General features: G+C 35.6%; 1 protein-coding gene across 1 annotated transcript; it reads left to right on the top strand.

Annotated features, from left to right (window-relative positions):
• The first annotated feature begins 6,315 nt into the window (after positions 1–6,315).
• LOC113359403 lies at positions 6,316–7,788 on the top strand. The gene has a single exon (XM_026603042.1). The coding sequence runs from the start codon at positions 6,316–6,318 to the stop codon at positions 7,786–7,788; it is 1,473 nt and encodes a 490-aa protein (XP_026458827.1).
• Positions 7,789–16,374: the final 8,586 nt, after the last annotated feature.

The following is a 16,374-nucleotide window of genomic DNA, read 5'->3' as shown; positions in this document are numbered from 1 at the left end:
CCTAGCTAGTTAGTTTCAGTAGTATTTAAAACATCTAGTAGACCTTACATTCGTTATAAACATTAGAGTACTATATATCCAATCAGAACATATGTCTTTTATATAAATATATCTTGCAAATCTCCTTAGTGATTATAAACTTTTTCTACCAAACTTTCAACTGGTAAAATCACGTGGATCGAATTCAAACATGTAAATGATCAGCCTGTTTGGTAACCAACTCAACTTCCAAAAACCTCGAAAGTATATGATAAGTTAATTAAGTCAAAGATCTTCCATTTAAGATTTGTTATCCAATGATGTACCAAATCAAAAACTCTTTGGTTAAGAGATCATTCAAGACATGATTATCGAAATGACCAATCTTGATTACAAAGTTTAAGTTTTATGATAAAATCACTAACAACCTGTAGATCTTACAAAACTTATGTTTATCGAAATAAACGACTTGTAAATCCCAGAGAATCAAGTCAGAAAATCACACCAAGATCAAAAGAAATACCAAAGTATTCAATCTTCAATTAATCTTCAAAGTAACATCCTATAAAAAACTTGATTCCTCTATTGATCTTTCACACAAAATATAATATGTTAAAAACGAGAAATCAAACTTACTCGTCACTAGTCAAATAATCAACTATCACATTACAGGGTGTGAAAATTGGATGAGTTTGTAAGAATACAAGCTCCACTATTTATAGTATTATAATCTAGGCTTGTTTGGAAAACAAAAATATTATTTTCGTAAATTATTAGTATCAATTCCAAAAATAAGATATTCTCGACATCTTTTGATTATATTAGCATACAAGTTGTAATAAAATCTTAGAATATATTTTCAACTAATATATGAGAAATTTTAAGTGTATGACAACCAATATTAACTAGTGGAGATCCATGTACTTTGGTAGATTAGCAAACTAGTTACGTGGAATTTTCGGGGAAAGGAAAGCATAACAATATCGACTCCAAACTTGGATTCAGAAATGTTTCTCACAAAACAATAAATACATGTTCAATATTTCCTGACATTGAGCATTCCCATTCAGACTTGCTCACCTTTTTAAATTTTAAAGATATAAAATTAAGATAAACATTTCAAAATTGCAAGTCTAGGGTCGGTCATTGAATCCTATTTGATATAGAAATTGAATTATGGTCAAACAAACTTAAACAATGAAAAAAAAAAACTTCTCTAACACAAGTTCAAATCCCAGATTCACCACTAGATAAATATATCTAGTTTCTTGAAAGTTCAAACTAATCCATGACAAGAGTCATATTATTGTTATATCGAAACTACAACACTATATTAACTTATACTATGTAACTCAATAAAATAAGTTGTAGAAACAAACAACGCTATAACCAATCATAAAATTGTTGCAGGCTTAACTTTCGTATTCAAATTGAGTTGGCTATTCGGATGAACTACGGTCATGCTTGATCACTTTGTTGTACGAAGTTGGGTACCTGGGCAACTGCATTGTATAACATGCTGAAAAGACGAGGGTACCCAAATATACCTCAAGCTAAAACTTTTCCTACCTATAAGTCATTTCTCTGAAAGTGATTGTCTATGGACTGAGTCAAAACAATACAAATAATCGGTTCACACTTCGTGTGATCATCTATGGATACCAGATCGAGACAATACAACAACGAAGTATGTTTACTTGATAAAAAGGTTCGGACTCAACCAACCACAATAGGATTACTTATCAAGTAAATAAGAATTAACGTTTGTGTATTTTACTTATAATTATATAAAAACAATTATAATTGCGGAAATAAAAAAGTAAAAGACACAACAAGATTTTATTAACGAGGAAACCGCAAATGCAGAAAACCCCGGGACCTTGTCCAGAATTGAATACTCTCAAGATTAAGCCTCTATAAAAAATCAAACCAACTTCGTATAATTGAGACCAAGCAGCTGAACCTATAGTTCACCTAGTTCCGTCTGTATTTCCACGCCTACAACTTATGAATAAGTCACATACTTGGAACAATTCCTTTGGTTCGTATTCCAAACTATAAAGGAACAACAAATCTGTTTGGTAGCAACTCTTTTCAACCAAGTGATGTGAGTTCGACAAAGGATATTCTGTTTATCTCAATAAACTCCTTCGTCAGGTTCTTAGATCTATCTTATAATCAACTACCAAAGGTAATTGTTAAGATTTTGCAATCAATACTTTTAGTCACCAAGAATTGTATTGATGCCGATCTACACAACTAATCAATCTAATCTATCACAAGGATAAACCGATTATAGTTGGATCCTCTATATCGAAACAAGTATTGTGTACATCAAAGATTATGAACCCTAAATCAGAAACCTTCAATATCTTCTTTGTCTTCAAATATTCTTATATCTTCAATAAACACCTGCACACAACAACTTGAATCTCTTGTGATCAATCACGCACATAACGGAGTCTGTTAATAATGGATTATCACAAGACGTCTTTAGATCTACAAACAGTCTAAAGATCCCTGTCGAAACTTCGATCTAGTTTGAGTGAATCTTATATCAGAAGAGAAGATTCTTAAGCATAAATAAACTAGAATCAAAGTTCAACCACCGTTAGTCAATCAAATCAATCGAAAACACAAGATAAACCGCAATTACCTAGTTTCACACCAATGGTATTAATAGAGCTTCTCAATCCCAAAGAAACTTTAAACTGAGCGGCCGTAAGAGATTTCGCCTAATTAGGTTACTTTCCTCTCCGAATAGGCGGCTTCACCAGTAACAACACAACCGTGGAAGTTTGTTGTCACGAAGGATTAGTTTGCTAAAAATGCAAACTTTCATATTTATAGACAAGGAAGTTTGGACACCAAGGAATTTCCAAAACCGAAAATATTCTCAAGATATGCAATATATTCCAAATTTGTTTTCCATAATTCATGGAAATGCTCTGTCAATATTGACCGAAAATCTCTTTGGAAAATCTCCAACTAGTAAATGCATATTACTAATTCTCATTTTCCTAAAATAAAATTAAAAACCTTAAATAAAAGATTTTTAACTTATTTATGTTTCGATACCGGTATTTTGTTCCTTTAGCTATTAAGGAATAACTTTGAAAAATTAAAGATTAGCGTTACTGCACATGTTCAAAGTATGTCGACATCCTCACTTTGTAAGTCCTGTTTCATACTTACAACCTTGAAAACGATTTGCCACACTTCCAAACAAGTTTAGAATTGGTTCATCTGACTTTCAAGAACTATGTGATTGATCAAGAACACTCAATCACAAATCATGGGTTTCAGGGTTCTGCCAAAACAAGTTTCGGTTCTACCTCCATGTGAGTACTGTGCATAGTCACACTATCTTTCCACAAATTCGGTTGACTAGGTACTAGGATCGGTTCCCCACATATATATAGTATCTAACTTGAATGTGTTGCACATGTCCATAGGATAGGTTCCCCTTTGCCTAAAAAACGTGTTGCACATGTCCATAGGATCGGTTCCCCTTTCTGCTAAAACATGTTGCACCTCATACAAGGATCGATTCCCCTTTGTGATAGGTTGCACCTCTTACTAGGATCGGTTCCCCTTTACCCATAGTCGGTCTTACCAATAACACAAAATCGATCATACCATTTCAGGTGATTACTTAAGATATTTTACACTAATAAAAGTCAGACCAATACAAAAGTTAGGCCTTTGTGAATAGTTTTACCAAGAACACAAACAAGTCATGAGCGGTTATACTGATCACACATATTGGTTGTTCACAAGATATGCAATGAATAACAATACCAATAACGCCTGGCTATTTCTTTTTCGATTCACAAAACAAGTTCATGAATTTATTTCCTTAAAACACATGTACGACATTGTTTCCTAGGATGAAATCCTCACCTCATACCCATACATAATCACAATAGCATTTAAACGATTATGTCAATGTCTTATCTACAAAGTTTAATGGTTAAGCAATAAACCTAGTATTGTATTCCTTAATACTATGTCTAAGTAGAGTATTCATGCTTAGCAGTTTTGTTTTCAATATGCACGACTTGAAAGATACGTTAGGGAATGAAACATTTCAAGTCAAATATCACTAACCTCAAGTGGAAGGATGATGTTGTCGTTGTAGCTTCTTACTTCTTCAAGTCTTCGCAATACTTGTAATGTCTCATATCCTAATACTTTCAAGCTAACCTATACAAAGTTGACTCTAGTACATAATCAAGCGACTCTTTAAATGAGTTTTGATTCACTAAAATATGACAACCAAACTTGACATACCAACGATTGGTGGGTTCAAACGAGCTATGCTCTAACACATGCATTTTGGTCAAGCACTCAATCGATCATATCATCTAATTAAAGATGATTGCAATTACTTGGCATCTCATATCATCCAGGATTAGCATGCAAGCTAATGAATGATTGTTGCCACAATTTATGAGGTAGCTTCAAGCCATGTATTTGGATGATCAAATTAGCTAACAAGCTACACGATGGTTTCCAACACCACTTGCGAATAACGCATGACTAGATGAGAGGCTAATCAGTTTGCGTAACCCATTGGCATCACAAGGCATGATGCATGTCATGCATTGCAATAGCTTGCGCGTTGCACCCCTTGCATGTGCAAGGCTAGTGTATACACCTAGAGCATTATCGAGTTGGAGAAAGAAAATAGAAAATATGATTACAATGGCCTTTTGTATTAGTCTATACTTGGACAATACTTGTAAGTAGATGCACAATACTAAATGCACGATATTGGATTACAACCTTACATCCTTAGCAAAACAAAGGCAAGTTGGAACGACGTACAGTTTACGATTAAAGAATCGTGATTATGAAGCATGTTTGCAAAAATTGCAACCATTGAACATTATCTTGGCATGACACAAAATTTTGTAGCTAGCATTTCTCTTATAATGGTACGTCGGGAGGCCGCATAGCCTACAAGATAGTCGAAAATTTCCCGGTGCGTAACAACTGTTGTATGATTAATTATATGACACTGTCATTGGTTTTGTCTCTCTCTCTATTCATAAAAAACATCCTTATTAGTGGACTGCAAGACTATGAAAGACATGTTATCTAACATATACTGAATTTTCTTCTTCTTGTGTTTTTGTGTTGGTGGTTCTGTTATGGTCTCATCGAAGGAAAATTACTCTCATCTGTCCTCAAATTTTGTATTTTCAAATGATGGTTTCCATTAAGGTAAGCATTGTGGTGGCCATATTATGGCTTTTATTCAGCAGGTTGCAGTCTTTTATCCTGATGTTGCTTTACCAAAACCATAAATTGAAACTAAACCTAAATTATAAACCTTAAAAAGCACATCTCTTTGTAGCTAGTAATATGAGGTTGTGATATATTCTCAATGTTCTGATTTCATAATAGAATGTTAGTTTTAACTAAAGTTCTAGTATTGCACATGCATGAGTTGATAAATTGATTTGCGGTTTGCTAGAACGCCACATATTTAAAAATTTCAGTATTCTATGAAATAATAATTTAGTAGTAAAGGACTATGAATTGGATATATGTGCATCAAATCTAGCAATTCTCCATGAATTATTATATACTGGATGTCCCGATATTTGGACAATGATATCAGGAACATTAGTTCAAAACTTCGAAACTCAACCGCACTAATATGAAAGGGCTTTCATTTTCTTGCCGACCTACCTAGGCTTGTAGGTAGCAGGCCTCTCAGTCTTTCCTTAAAAGAGGTTTTCAATATATACATATATTTAATTCCAGTTCATGGTAGAATTGCTAAAAAATAAATAAAAGGTAACATATTTAATGATCAATACATTGGAATTTTACAAAATTTACATTAAAAGCCTATCCAAGATGACCCTATTCAAAATATCATACCAACTCCATCTCAAAAAGATATACTTGCTATATGCACAAACCCTTTTGAAACCGAAGGTGTTTCCATCTGCAGACGAGAATCTCCGACTTAAAGTGAAAGGTAATAGTAGGAGTTAACAACTGTGATTCTCTTACTTGATTTGATAGTAAGGCGACATTTTTCTAACAGTCCTGATTTTCTTACAACTACGTGTTTTATATGTTTGATGAGTAGATATTCTTATCAAGTTCATGAAACATGCCGGAGACCGACTTATATGTTTGATGAGTAGGTGAATGATGGGAAATCCTTGATAACTTTATCTCTGTCTTGGGTCATGCAATGGGGCTTATAAATACCACATAATTTATATGTACAGAATCACACAACCAAGAAAAAAAACAACATAAACAAGAAAAATAAAAAGAAGAAGAAAGAAATTACTTGAGAGTTGGTGAGAAATGGAAACAGCAGCCGCAGCAGAAACTCTTAATGAAATTTGTGCAGATGTTGATGCCATAATGGCGAAAACACTGCCCAAGTATGTCATCATCCAATCGAGCCAAAAGGACAATAGCTACCTACACTTGTACAAAGAACATCCTTCGTTCTGTAATGCCCTCCGATTCGTTGGAGGTTACAGTTTTGGGCTCGAGACGAGGTTCGAACTGGTGCCAGCTACCACTGGAGCTGGACTCTTCCATATACGGTCTTTGCTGAACAACAAGTACTGGGAAAATTTTGGTACGGACAACAATTGGGTCAGCGCCATGGCCGACAAACCTGTGGAGGATCAGTCAGAAAACCGTTGCACGCTCTTCCAGCCTGTTTTTGTGCATTCCAACAACAACCGTATACTTAGGCTCCGCCATGTACACACAAAAAAATTTGTTACGTTCTTTCATGGTACCGGGGATGATTGTGCTTTGTTGTCTTTATTGACCGGCGACGAAGGACACGATGTTTGCACCTTCATTGACTGGGAATCTGTTGTGGTGTTGCCTGACGTTATCAGGATCAAGAGCAACAACGGAAACCACCTTCGGGGCTGGAGGGACGCTTTCATGGACTACAGAGGAAAAGCCGACAACACCTCAAGGTTTGACTTCGAGGTGTCTCCAAGCCGCGACGGAGGCATCCGCCTGAAGAACATTCACTTCGGCACTTACTGGACGGATATGAATGACAGTGATTGGGTATTGTTAAAGCATCCTTCCCCCACAGTCCATGACACCAACACCGTGTTTTTACCCACGATACTTGGGGGCAACCGCATCTACATGCGAAGTCTGATAAACAACAGGTTTTGTAGCAGACATACAGACCCAGAATGGGATAGGGAGAACTGCCTTGCCACACTTAATACGTGGCCCGACAATTGCTGCAACAGCTGCACCATGGAGATCGAGGAGCCTGTTATCTCAAGGACGATCTCTAACGTCATATACCACCTTACTGATGCAAGGCTTTACAACAAGAAGACTCTTGCACTTATCACTGATGATACCTGTAACGAAACTCCACTTCCCCAAACGTCAGAGATAAATCTCAAGACCACAGTTCGCAATACAACTAACTGGAGTAATAGTGTCACGTTGAAACTGGGTGTCAAGATGAATGGAACCCATGCTGTCCCAGATATAAAATCGGGTTCGCTTGAGATTTCCACTGAGGTTACCAAATCTTTTGAATGGGGAGAAACGGAGACAGAAACCCAAGAAGTCAGGTCCGTGCGAACTATCACTGTGCCTCCAATGAGTAGAGTGAAGGTGACTCTGATGGGAACACGGGTTTCGTACGATATACCCTTCTCATACACTCAGCGTGACGTCTTAATAAATGGGACTACAAAAGTTTCTGTGAAGCACGACGGCCTCTTTACTGGCAAAGGTGGCTACGACTACAAACACGACATTGTCCAGCTTGCTCTTTAGTAAAGCTCACGAAATTTGCTTGTTCATTTGTTTGTCTTTGCTTCTTTGTTTGAGGTGTGTTTGTTTCTCCCTTGTTTGTCTGTGGTGTGTTTGTTTTTCTGCCTAAGATTGTGCAATCTGTGCATCTTTTTGTTTGTTTGTTGTGCAATCTATCTAGCTATTTTATTTGTTTGTCTATCCTTTTCTGCCTAAGATAGTGCAATCCGTGTGTATCTTTTTTTTGTCTCTGTATCCGTCAGTGCATGCCTGTATCCATAAAAGCTTAAAGTCTCAAATAAGCTTTTATGGATACAGCCTGGCCAAGTACCTTCCCAAATAACCCGGCCCGATATTTGTCTGGATTTTCTTAAGATTTTATTTGCATTAAAGTAATTTATTACGTGTTTTGGTTATATTTTAGATTATTCTCAACATTTTGAAGGCTAGTTTGTTTTAAACTATAGTTCATTTAATCTCCAAATTCCAAACCGGGATTAAATCAATTATTACAAGACTTTTTTTTTCTTTTTTTTGGTAAAATCACATTTCAATTCATTCAAACCAAAATGATGATTACATGATTGCTTACAAGATTATCAAAAACACCAAAATACAAGATAATCAAAACCCAAATACAAATGACGACACCAATTGCAAGTACATCGCGAAGAGAAAGAGCCATGAACCGCAAAGACATCCAATTTTTGTAGATGTAGTATGGTGTGAACCGGAATCAACTCCGACCATTTAAAATGATTATCTTCTTTAATAAGAGATGATCCAAATGAAATGGAATATTTTGCCCAAAATCTTGTAGATCCAAATGAATCTGGGTGCCCTAAATTCCTCTTGTTGAAGATGAATCCGAAGCGACGCCGAGCAGAATCGTTGATGTTCTTGATAAATCGAGAATAGCAAGCTAAGAAACACCACGGAGATTTGAAAGAATCGCTAATAAAGCGAAGAGAAAATCGTCCAAAAGACGAAGAAAAAATCGCCCAAATAGCGAAGAAATGTGTCCATAAACACCAAAAATAACAAAAACTAAACCTAAAAACACAAACTATATTATTTTTATTCATAAAAAACTATAAATCCTTGCTCAGATCTAGTCCAAAAGGACTAAATTTGAGCAAGAAAAGGGAGGAAGTTCTAAGGTTTTTCTTATTTTTTTAGGAGAGGGAGGAGAGAAGAAGGAAGAGAAAAGATATCAGCTCATGTTTGACTTGCCTGGCATGTCCCAGCTAATAAAATGGGTTTTGGCCTCAAAATAAATATTTTTACCTGGTCTGTCCGGTTTGACGAGCTTTTTGGGTAGCGGAATATGAGGCTCGCCTGGCCTGGCCTGTATTAAAAAACTGGCCAAACAGCCCGACCTTGCCCTGTATACACCCCTTAATTCAATTGTCCCCTTAAGGTGCAACAAGCCCGAACAAGAAAGCTTAGTGATTTTGAAGCCGACCTAGAACTGGCCTGTTAGATTTGATATGTTAAAAATTCAACCATCGGATGTGAGAGATTTTCGAAATCTCCTCCCTTTTAAGTGCAACAAGCCTGAACCAAAAAGCTTAGTGAATCGTAGGAACTACTGACAAGTCCTTTTTTCATCTTTTTTCGTTGTGAACCCACAGTCAGAAAATTTCAATGACGAGCCCATTTATTTAGAAAAAATATCAAGAGAACCATTTTTTAAAAAAGAATTAAGTTTTTTCCGAGATTTGTTTAACGGCCAAACTATCCTTCTGAACACCTGTTTTTCATAGAATTTGGTAGTTTGTGCTCATGTGGTGTTCTTTGAGCTCCAATTCTTCTAGGTTATTAGAATTCGTAAGCATTTTTCTAACAACTGAAATCCAGGTATTTATCATCTTAGGATCGGTACCAACATCGTTGAAGAGTTCATATTGATGGCTCACTTTCAAGGTATACATTTCATTTAAAGATCTCTTCTTTTATGGGTTGAAGATTAATTCGTGATATATGAATCTGGATGTATGTTTCACTTGGGTATTCTTTATTTTATGTATAATTTGTTTTCTTCATGACGCTAAGAAAAATATAGAAAATACCTTGATGATGATGCTGACGAGGAATATAGCATCAAAATGAGAGATTTGGTGGAAGCATTTGAGAAAAAGTCGACTACTGATTTTCAAAATGGATTTTGAGAGTGATACATATATATGAAGCTTGGATATGTGTAGCTCTTTATAGCTACGCAACCTCTTCTTAAATGTAAATAATGGATAGAGTGAATTGAATAGCGTAAAAAAGAGGAACAACCTTTGTAATTCCAAAATATACATCGTACACGTGGCAAGATCTCGACTTAGAACCAGTGTACATCCGGTACACGCGAAGCACCAAAGCGACCCCGACCATGCTTTCCCCTATCTTGAGACAGAGTTGTACAAATGGCTCGGATTGGGATACTATGCATTGATGTGACTGGACAACTGTAAAGAGTCATTACACGCGTGCTAGCCATCCCATTCAGCATTAAATGCCTTAAACCACCTCCTTCACGTAGTGTGCACTTAGTGAAAATGTAGGGGTACCAAAATACACCACCAACTTTTTGGTAGGAAATCTGTATGGACAAACTTAAACACAATTTTGAGAGTTCAATTTAATGAATTTGAATCGAGGAATAGTATTCAGAGTTATATCTCTTTCTCTCACAATCAGAAAGTTTACAGAGACTAGTCCGTGAACCTGATTTGAATGTGAGACTACTTGGGTGATTCCAAAGATCAATTTCTCAAGCAATCAATTAAGTCGTATCCAACAAACAAGGTTAGACGTATCTACTATGATTGATTTACGTAAAACCTATGATATTTCAATTATAAAGATAAACAATATAATGCGGAAAATAAATAACACAGACAACATAAATTTTGTTAACGAGGAAATCGCAAATGCAGAAAAACCCCGGAACCTAGTCCAGATTGAACACCAAACTATATTAAGCCGCTACAGACACTAGCCTACTACCAATTAACTTCGAACTGGAATGTAGTTGAGACCGAATTAAACCCTCACAACAATTCAATTATAGTCGCATTCCTTACGCCTCTTGAATCCAGCAGGACTCCGCGCAATTGATTCCGTTAGTTGATGTTACACCAACTAAGAGTTGCTTCAACTCAATTGAATACTTTAAACCAATCTGCCTCCTACAGATAAGCATATATATGCGATTTCATTTTTGATCGAAGATGAAATCGATAGAAATAGACAAAGTCTAGCTAACCTCAAAATCCGGACTTATACAACCTGAAGTGCAGCCTAGACTATTATTCACCTCACAAGTATTAAACTTGTATCAACAAAGTCTGAGACAAAGAGAACTTTGAAGATTACTATATATCTTGTTCAAGTGAGCATCTCAACAATCGAACAAGGTCAAGATACTCGAGCTATCAGATAAACAATAACTGGACCTAGCTTCACGAATCCCTATGAAGTCTTTGTAGTTGCTAAACCCTAAAAGGGTTTTTGGAAGATGACGACTCTAGTTTTACAACTAGGACACACCAAGAAAAGTATTGTCGGGATTCAAAGATCCCAGTTGTTTGAGGTTCCCCTTATATATACATTCAAAGCATAGGTTCCTTTAGGTTTAAGCTAAGATATATTTGGAACCAAGCAAACAATATCCACTGTTAGATGCATCTTTGGATCTGATTTACATAATCAAGATATACACTATGGTTAGAATGAACCGTACACGAACCATGTACAAGACTACGCTCATGAATGGTTAGCCGAAGCTATCCAACTGAACTATAAGCTTGAGCATTTGCATAAACACTTAAGACTCAACTCGAATAACAATCATGTGATCAAATATGTCTATGGTGTTTTTAGAGATTATTCAAATGCTAATTATCTCAGAGAAATAATTTTATGTGCACATGAATTTAATCGACATGGTAAGTAGGTCTACATGGTACAAATACTTAACATGTTCGTGAACAGTTATGTCATGGTACGTGTACCGGTATGTATAATTTATAACATGACCGAGTTCCGGAGTTCACAGAACTTTTTCAGTACGTGTACCGGTATGGATACCATCTAAACAAAACCAAGTTACGGAGTTCACAGAACTTTTATGGTACGTGTACCGGTATGGATACCAAATCGGTTCCGTAACCAACAGTTCTTTTCTAGTACGCGTATTGGATTGCATACCGATTCGGATTCAAGAGTACACACACTTTTAAAGTATATGCGTGCCAAAAACATATCACTACTCTGTTATATGTACTGAGTACATGTATTATGGCTTCATACTTATAACAGTTTTCCCAGTTTGTAAGACTGATATGTACATTGTCTTGTATCTGAATTTACAGTAGTTATATATTTCTCTCTAAATCGATTCGAAACATTCCTGAATAACATATCACTGTTCCAGGATATTTTTGAATGATAATATTATATCATGATTTCGATTGAGAACAATAAATTGTACTTAACCGGAATTCATCAAGTATGAAATGTTCATTAAGCTTAGTCATATTTCGAGGACTAATTACAAGAAGAATCTTGTCTCAAAATTCTTGATATGCTTACGATTGTCTAATTAATTACGCGACAACGTCTCAAAGATAGAAAAGTGAATATAATTTTAGAAATAGGTGGTTCAGTCTTCACTTACCTTTTGTTGAAGAGTTCTCCAAAAGCTTCGGTTGATCTTCGCCTTCAAATGGTAGAACGCAATGATGACTGCCTTGATGTTCGTTTCTCAACTAAGTTTTCTTTCCTAATCCGAGACTTAACTAATAATTGTAGACCAGAAACAAAGATATATTTTTGACAACTAAATTTGACAACAAGCTTGAGATATCAACACTTGTGAGTTCGATCGAGCAATGCTCTAATACCTAGCAAGGCATACAATACCAAGCAAGACCGTAAAACCTTAACGAACGATACCCGGTACACAGTCTTAGAGATCGTAGAAGCAATATTATCGGGTTTCTGTTTCATATATTTAGTAGTTTCATGGAAGGACTAGGAGGAAAATATCTTCCGAAGCTTTTATATACCCTTTGGCGAGTTTTACAACTCAGTAAACGCATAAACAGGGAAAGTAAAGGAGAAATCATCGGGACTTGGCCGAAAAGAAATAAACGAAGATATTTTAGTGATTTTTGGTTAGTGTGTCTATATATAAGTTGTTGGGAGATCATTGAGGGTTTGTCGAGAGTTTGGGGAGTTCTGGGAGGCTGCAGTGAACAAAACAATCGCTGCAAAAAGTTGCAGCAGCAGCAGGTGGGGAAGAAGATCATCAAGAACATTAAGCTGCTGGAAACAGTCGCAAATACAACAGCATAACAAGACTGTGATTTCTGCAACTGTTTATTGTAACAGTGCATTCTGCAACGGTTATAAACGTTGCAGATCGCTGATTTATTTTTTTTCTTGTATTTTCTTCTTTTCAAGCACTTTTAAGCCATGTATCCATATTTTGAGAGAGTGTTTGAGATCATGAGCTAAACCCCAACAATGAGACAATGGATGAAGCCATTTTTCACACATGTAGTAATTTTATTTAATTCTTTTATGACTTTTGTACTAGTTTAAATTGGTTTATGTTTTTTCTTGATTATTTGTGATTTTGTTTGATGGTATATGCTTAGTGTTAAGAACTTTTGATGCGTCATGCTTATATTTACATCTATTGTGTTACTTTATGAGCTATAATTATATGGAATTAATAGTTGAACCACATGGATATGAGAATTGGTGGAATATTGAGTCTCAGTACCTCTCGATATAGTGAAAATCTTTTGTGAAAAAGAGGGGGTATAACAACCACACCCAATAATTCGTTCGGAAATCTGTATGCACTAACTCCAACATAATTTCAAGAGCAAAAACTTATAAAGAGAGCTCAATCAAGAAATATACCAAAGAGTTATATCTCAATTTCTAAAGACAATCTGCAATCGAACAAATAGAAATTTGTGAGCCCAATTGATATGAGAAATAACTTGGAAGGTACCAAAGACCAATGCCCAAGTGTCAATCAATTTATATCAACAACCAAAGGTCGTATTTACCAATTGATTGAATTGCGCAACACCTGTGATACTTCAATTATATAAACAAATATAATGCGGAAAATAAATAACACTGACACCAGAAGTTTTGTTAACGATGAAACCGCAAATGCAGAAACCCCCCGGGACCTAGTCCAGTTTTGAACACCGCATTGTATTAAGCCGCTACATACACTATCCTACTATAAGTTAACTTCGGACCGGAATGTAGTTGATCCCTAACCAAGTCTCACACCGATTAAGGTACATTCGCGTTCCTTACGTCTCTGAATACCAGGAGGACTCTGCGCACTTGATTCCCTTAGCTGATCTCACCGAACAACCTAGAAATATCAATCACCTCACAATAACTTAACTATATGGTAGTAGAAGAAGTTATCATGGAATCACAAAGAATGAGACAAAGAGCTTTGTGATTACTTTTTATATCTTACTTATTAGAGATAAATATCGAGTTAATCTTAGAGAAGATAGTACTCAATACGATAGAGCAAGTAAGATCAGATCACGAAACTACAAAGAAAATAGTTGGGTCTGGCTTCACGAATCCCAAATGAAGTTTTCAAGTCGTTGACCTATAATGGTTTTGGAAAAATCTAGGTTAAAGAAGAATCGACTCTAGTATCAACTAGGAGACAGGAAAGTGTCGGGATTAGGTTTTCCAGTTGATAGATTTCTCCCTTATATAGTCTATCAAAATAGGGTTTGCTTTCAATCAAAGCTAAGATAGCATAGTAACAAAGCATTCAATAAGATGAAAACCTTATTTAAGATTCTAACGAGAGCAATATCTCTCCACTATTAGATGGTCTTAGCTTGTTATACACAAACGAAATATACTTTATATATGGGTAACCGTACCTAAATGTGTATATTGAGTTGGATCAATAATAGTTAACCGAAGTTAGCCATATGAACACTTTTGTCTTAACCACATTCATCTAACACTTCTAGATCAACTATGATGATCAATCAACCATGAAAAATAATCAAATTAATCTAGTTGTGTTTCAAATAGAGTTGTTCAATTTTTCACTATTTCACAGAAATATATATGAACCAATTGAATCAAAATCGGATTGATTCATGAGAATCAATTCATGAACATTAAGCCACAGTTTGCAAAGATTGCATTCCTTAATTCATAAATGTATTTTTTCATGAGTATGAAAACCAACCACTAAGTTTGCAAACGGGTACGCAAACTATAGCTTCCGGACTTTGGCCTTGTCCAGCAGTTTGCTAACCGGTATGCATACTGTTGTCCCGGACCTTAACTCAGGTAGAACCGTCCGCATACTGGTATGCAAACTTGGTTCCCGGAATTTAATAATTAAAACCTCTCGCATAATGGTATGCAAACAAAGTTTCCGGACCTGAATCATACCACAACAGTTTGCATGCTGGTATGCATACTATGTTGTATCTAGACAAAAGTTAATTGTTCTAAACTCCCATTTCAATCATTGAAACATCCTTAGAAGACGACAATAATTGTCTCACACAAACTATTATCTTGTAAGTAATTTTCAAGTGATCTAATGATCAATACGAAACTTTCCGAGCCGACATCAAATGATTGTATCACACAAATCACGTAAGATGTTTCAAGGAGATTTTCACATGATCATCTTTTGACTTAGTATTTAGTTTCCAACAAATAAATTGTTTCCAACTAAACTCGTCAAGAATATGATGAACTTAGCTAAAGCAAAAAGCTTCCAACACATATTTCGAAAAACAGATAACCGAGTTAAACTCAGCTCGAAATATCATATGTGTATAATATAAAAGTCTATATATCTATACGACTTAGTCTCATTAGGAGATACAATATAATATACTTCTGAGTGATAGATAAGTTTTAGTCTCCATATACCTTTTGTTGATGAAGTTCCTCCAAGCTCTACCTAGTAGATCTTCGTCTTCAATCGATGAACGCCGTGAAGTCTAAAGCTCAAGTACACATTCTATCCTAATACGAGACATAGCTATAAGTATACTAGAAATCAAGACTTATATTTTTAATCACCTAAACTTGACAAACAAGCTTGAGATAGCAACACTTGCGAGTTCGACCGAGCAATGCTCTAACAATCTCCCCCTTTGTCAACTTTAATGACAAAACTATCAATACACAAAATAAATAAACTTTGTAGCTTCTCATCTATCATGCTTGATTTCCTTGGTTCTTCAACATTCCTTGAATTATTCATCACTCCAAGTACTCCAGTGATTCTGAACATGTTCAACTCAGCATCATTGTTGTTGAAGATCCGTAGCCATAACAATAAGAAAACATATGAAAAACATACGTTCTCAATCATTGTATACAATGTCATAGTATTATTATACATTATCAAAGTCCAATTGTATCACAACTTTGACAATAATACTACGGTGATATGTATCACTCCCCCTTAGTCAATAGTTCTATCTCACAATGAAAACCACTCCCCCTTACATTATGATCCGTAAACCATATGCATGTAGTGTGAACTACCAAATAATTCTCCTCATTTTTGTCAAT

This window comes from Papaver somniferum, chromosome 3 (genome assembly GCF_003573695.1).
Source record: "Papaver somniferum cultivar HN1 chromosome 3, ASM357369v1, whole genome shotgun sequence".
NCBI lineage: Eukaryota > Viridiplantae > Streptophyta > Magnoliopsida > Ranunculales > Papaveraceae > Papaver > Papaver somniferum.
This window is presented reverse-complemented; position numbering and strand designations above follow the sequence as displayed.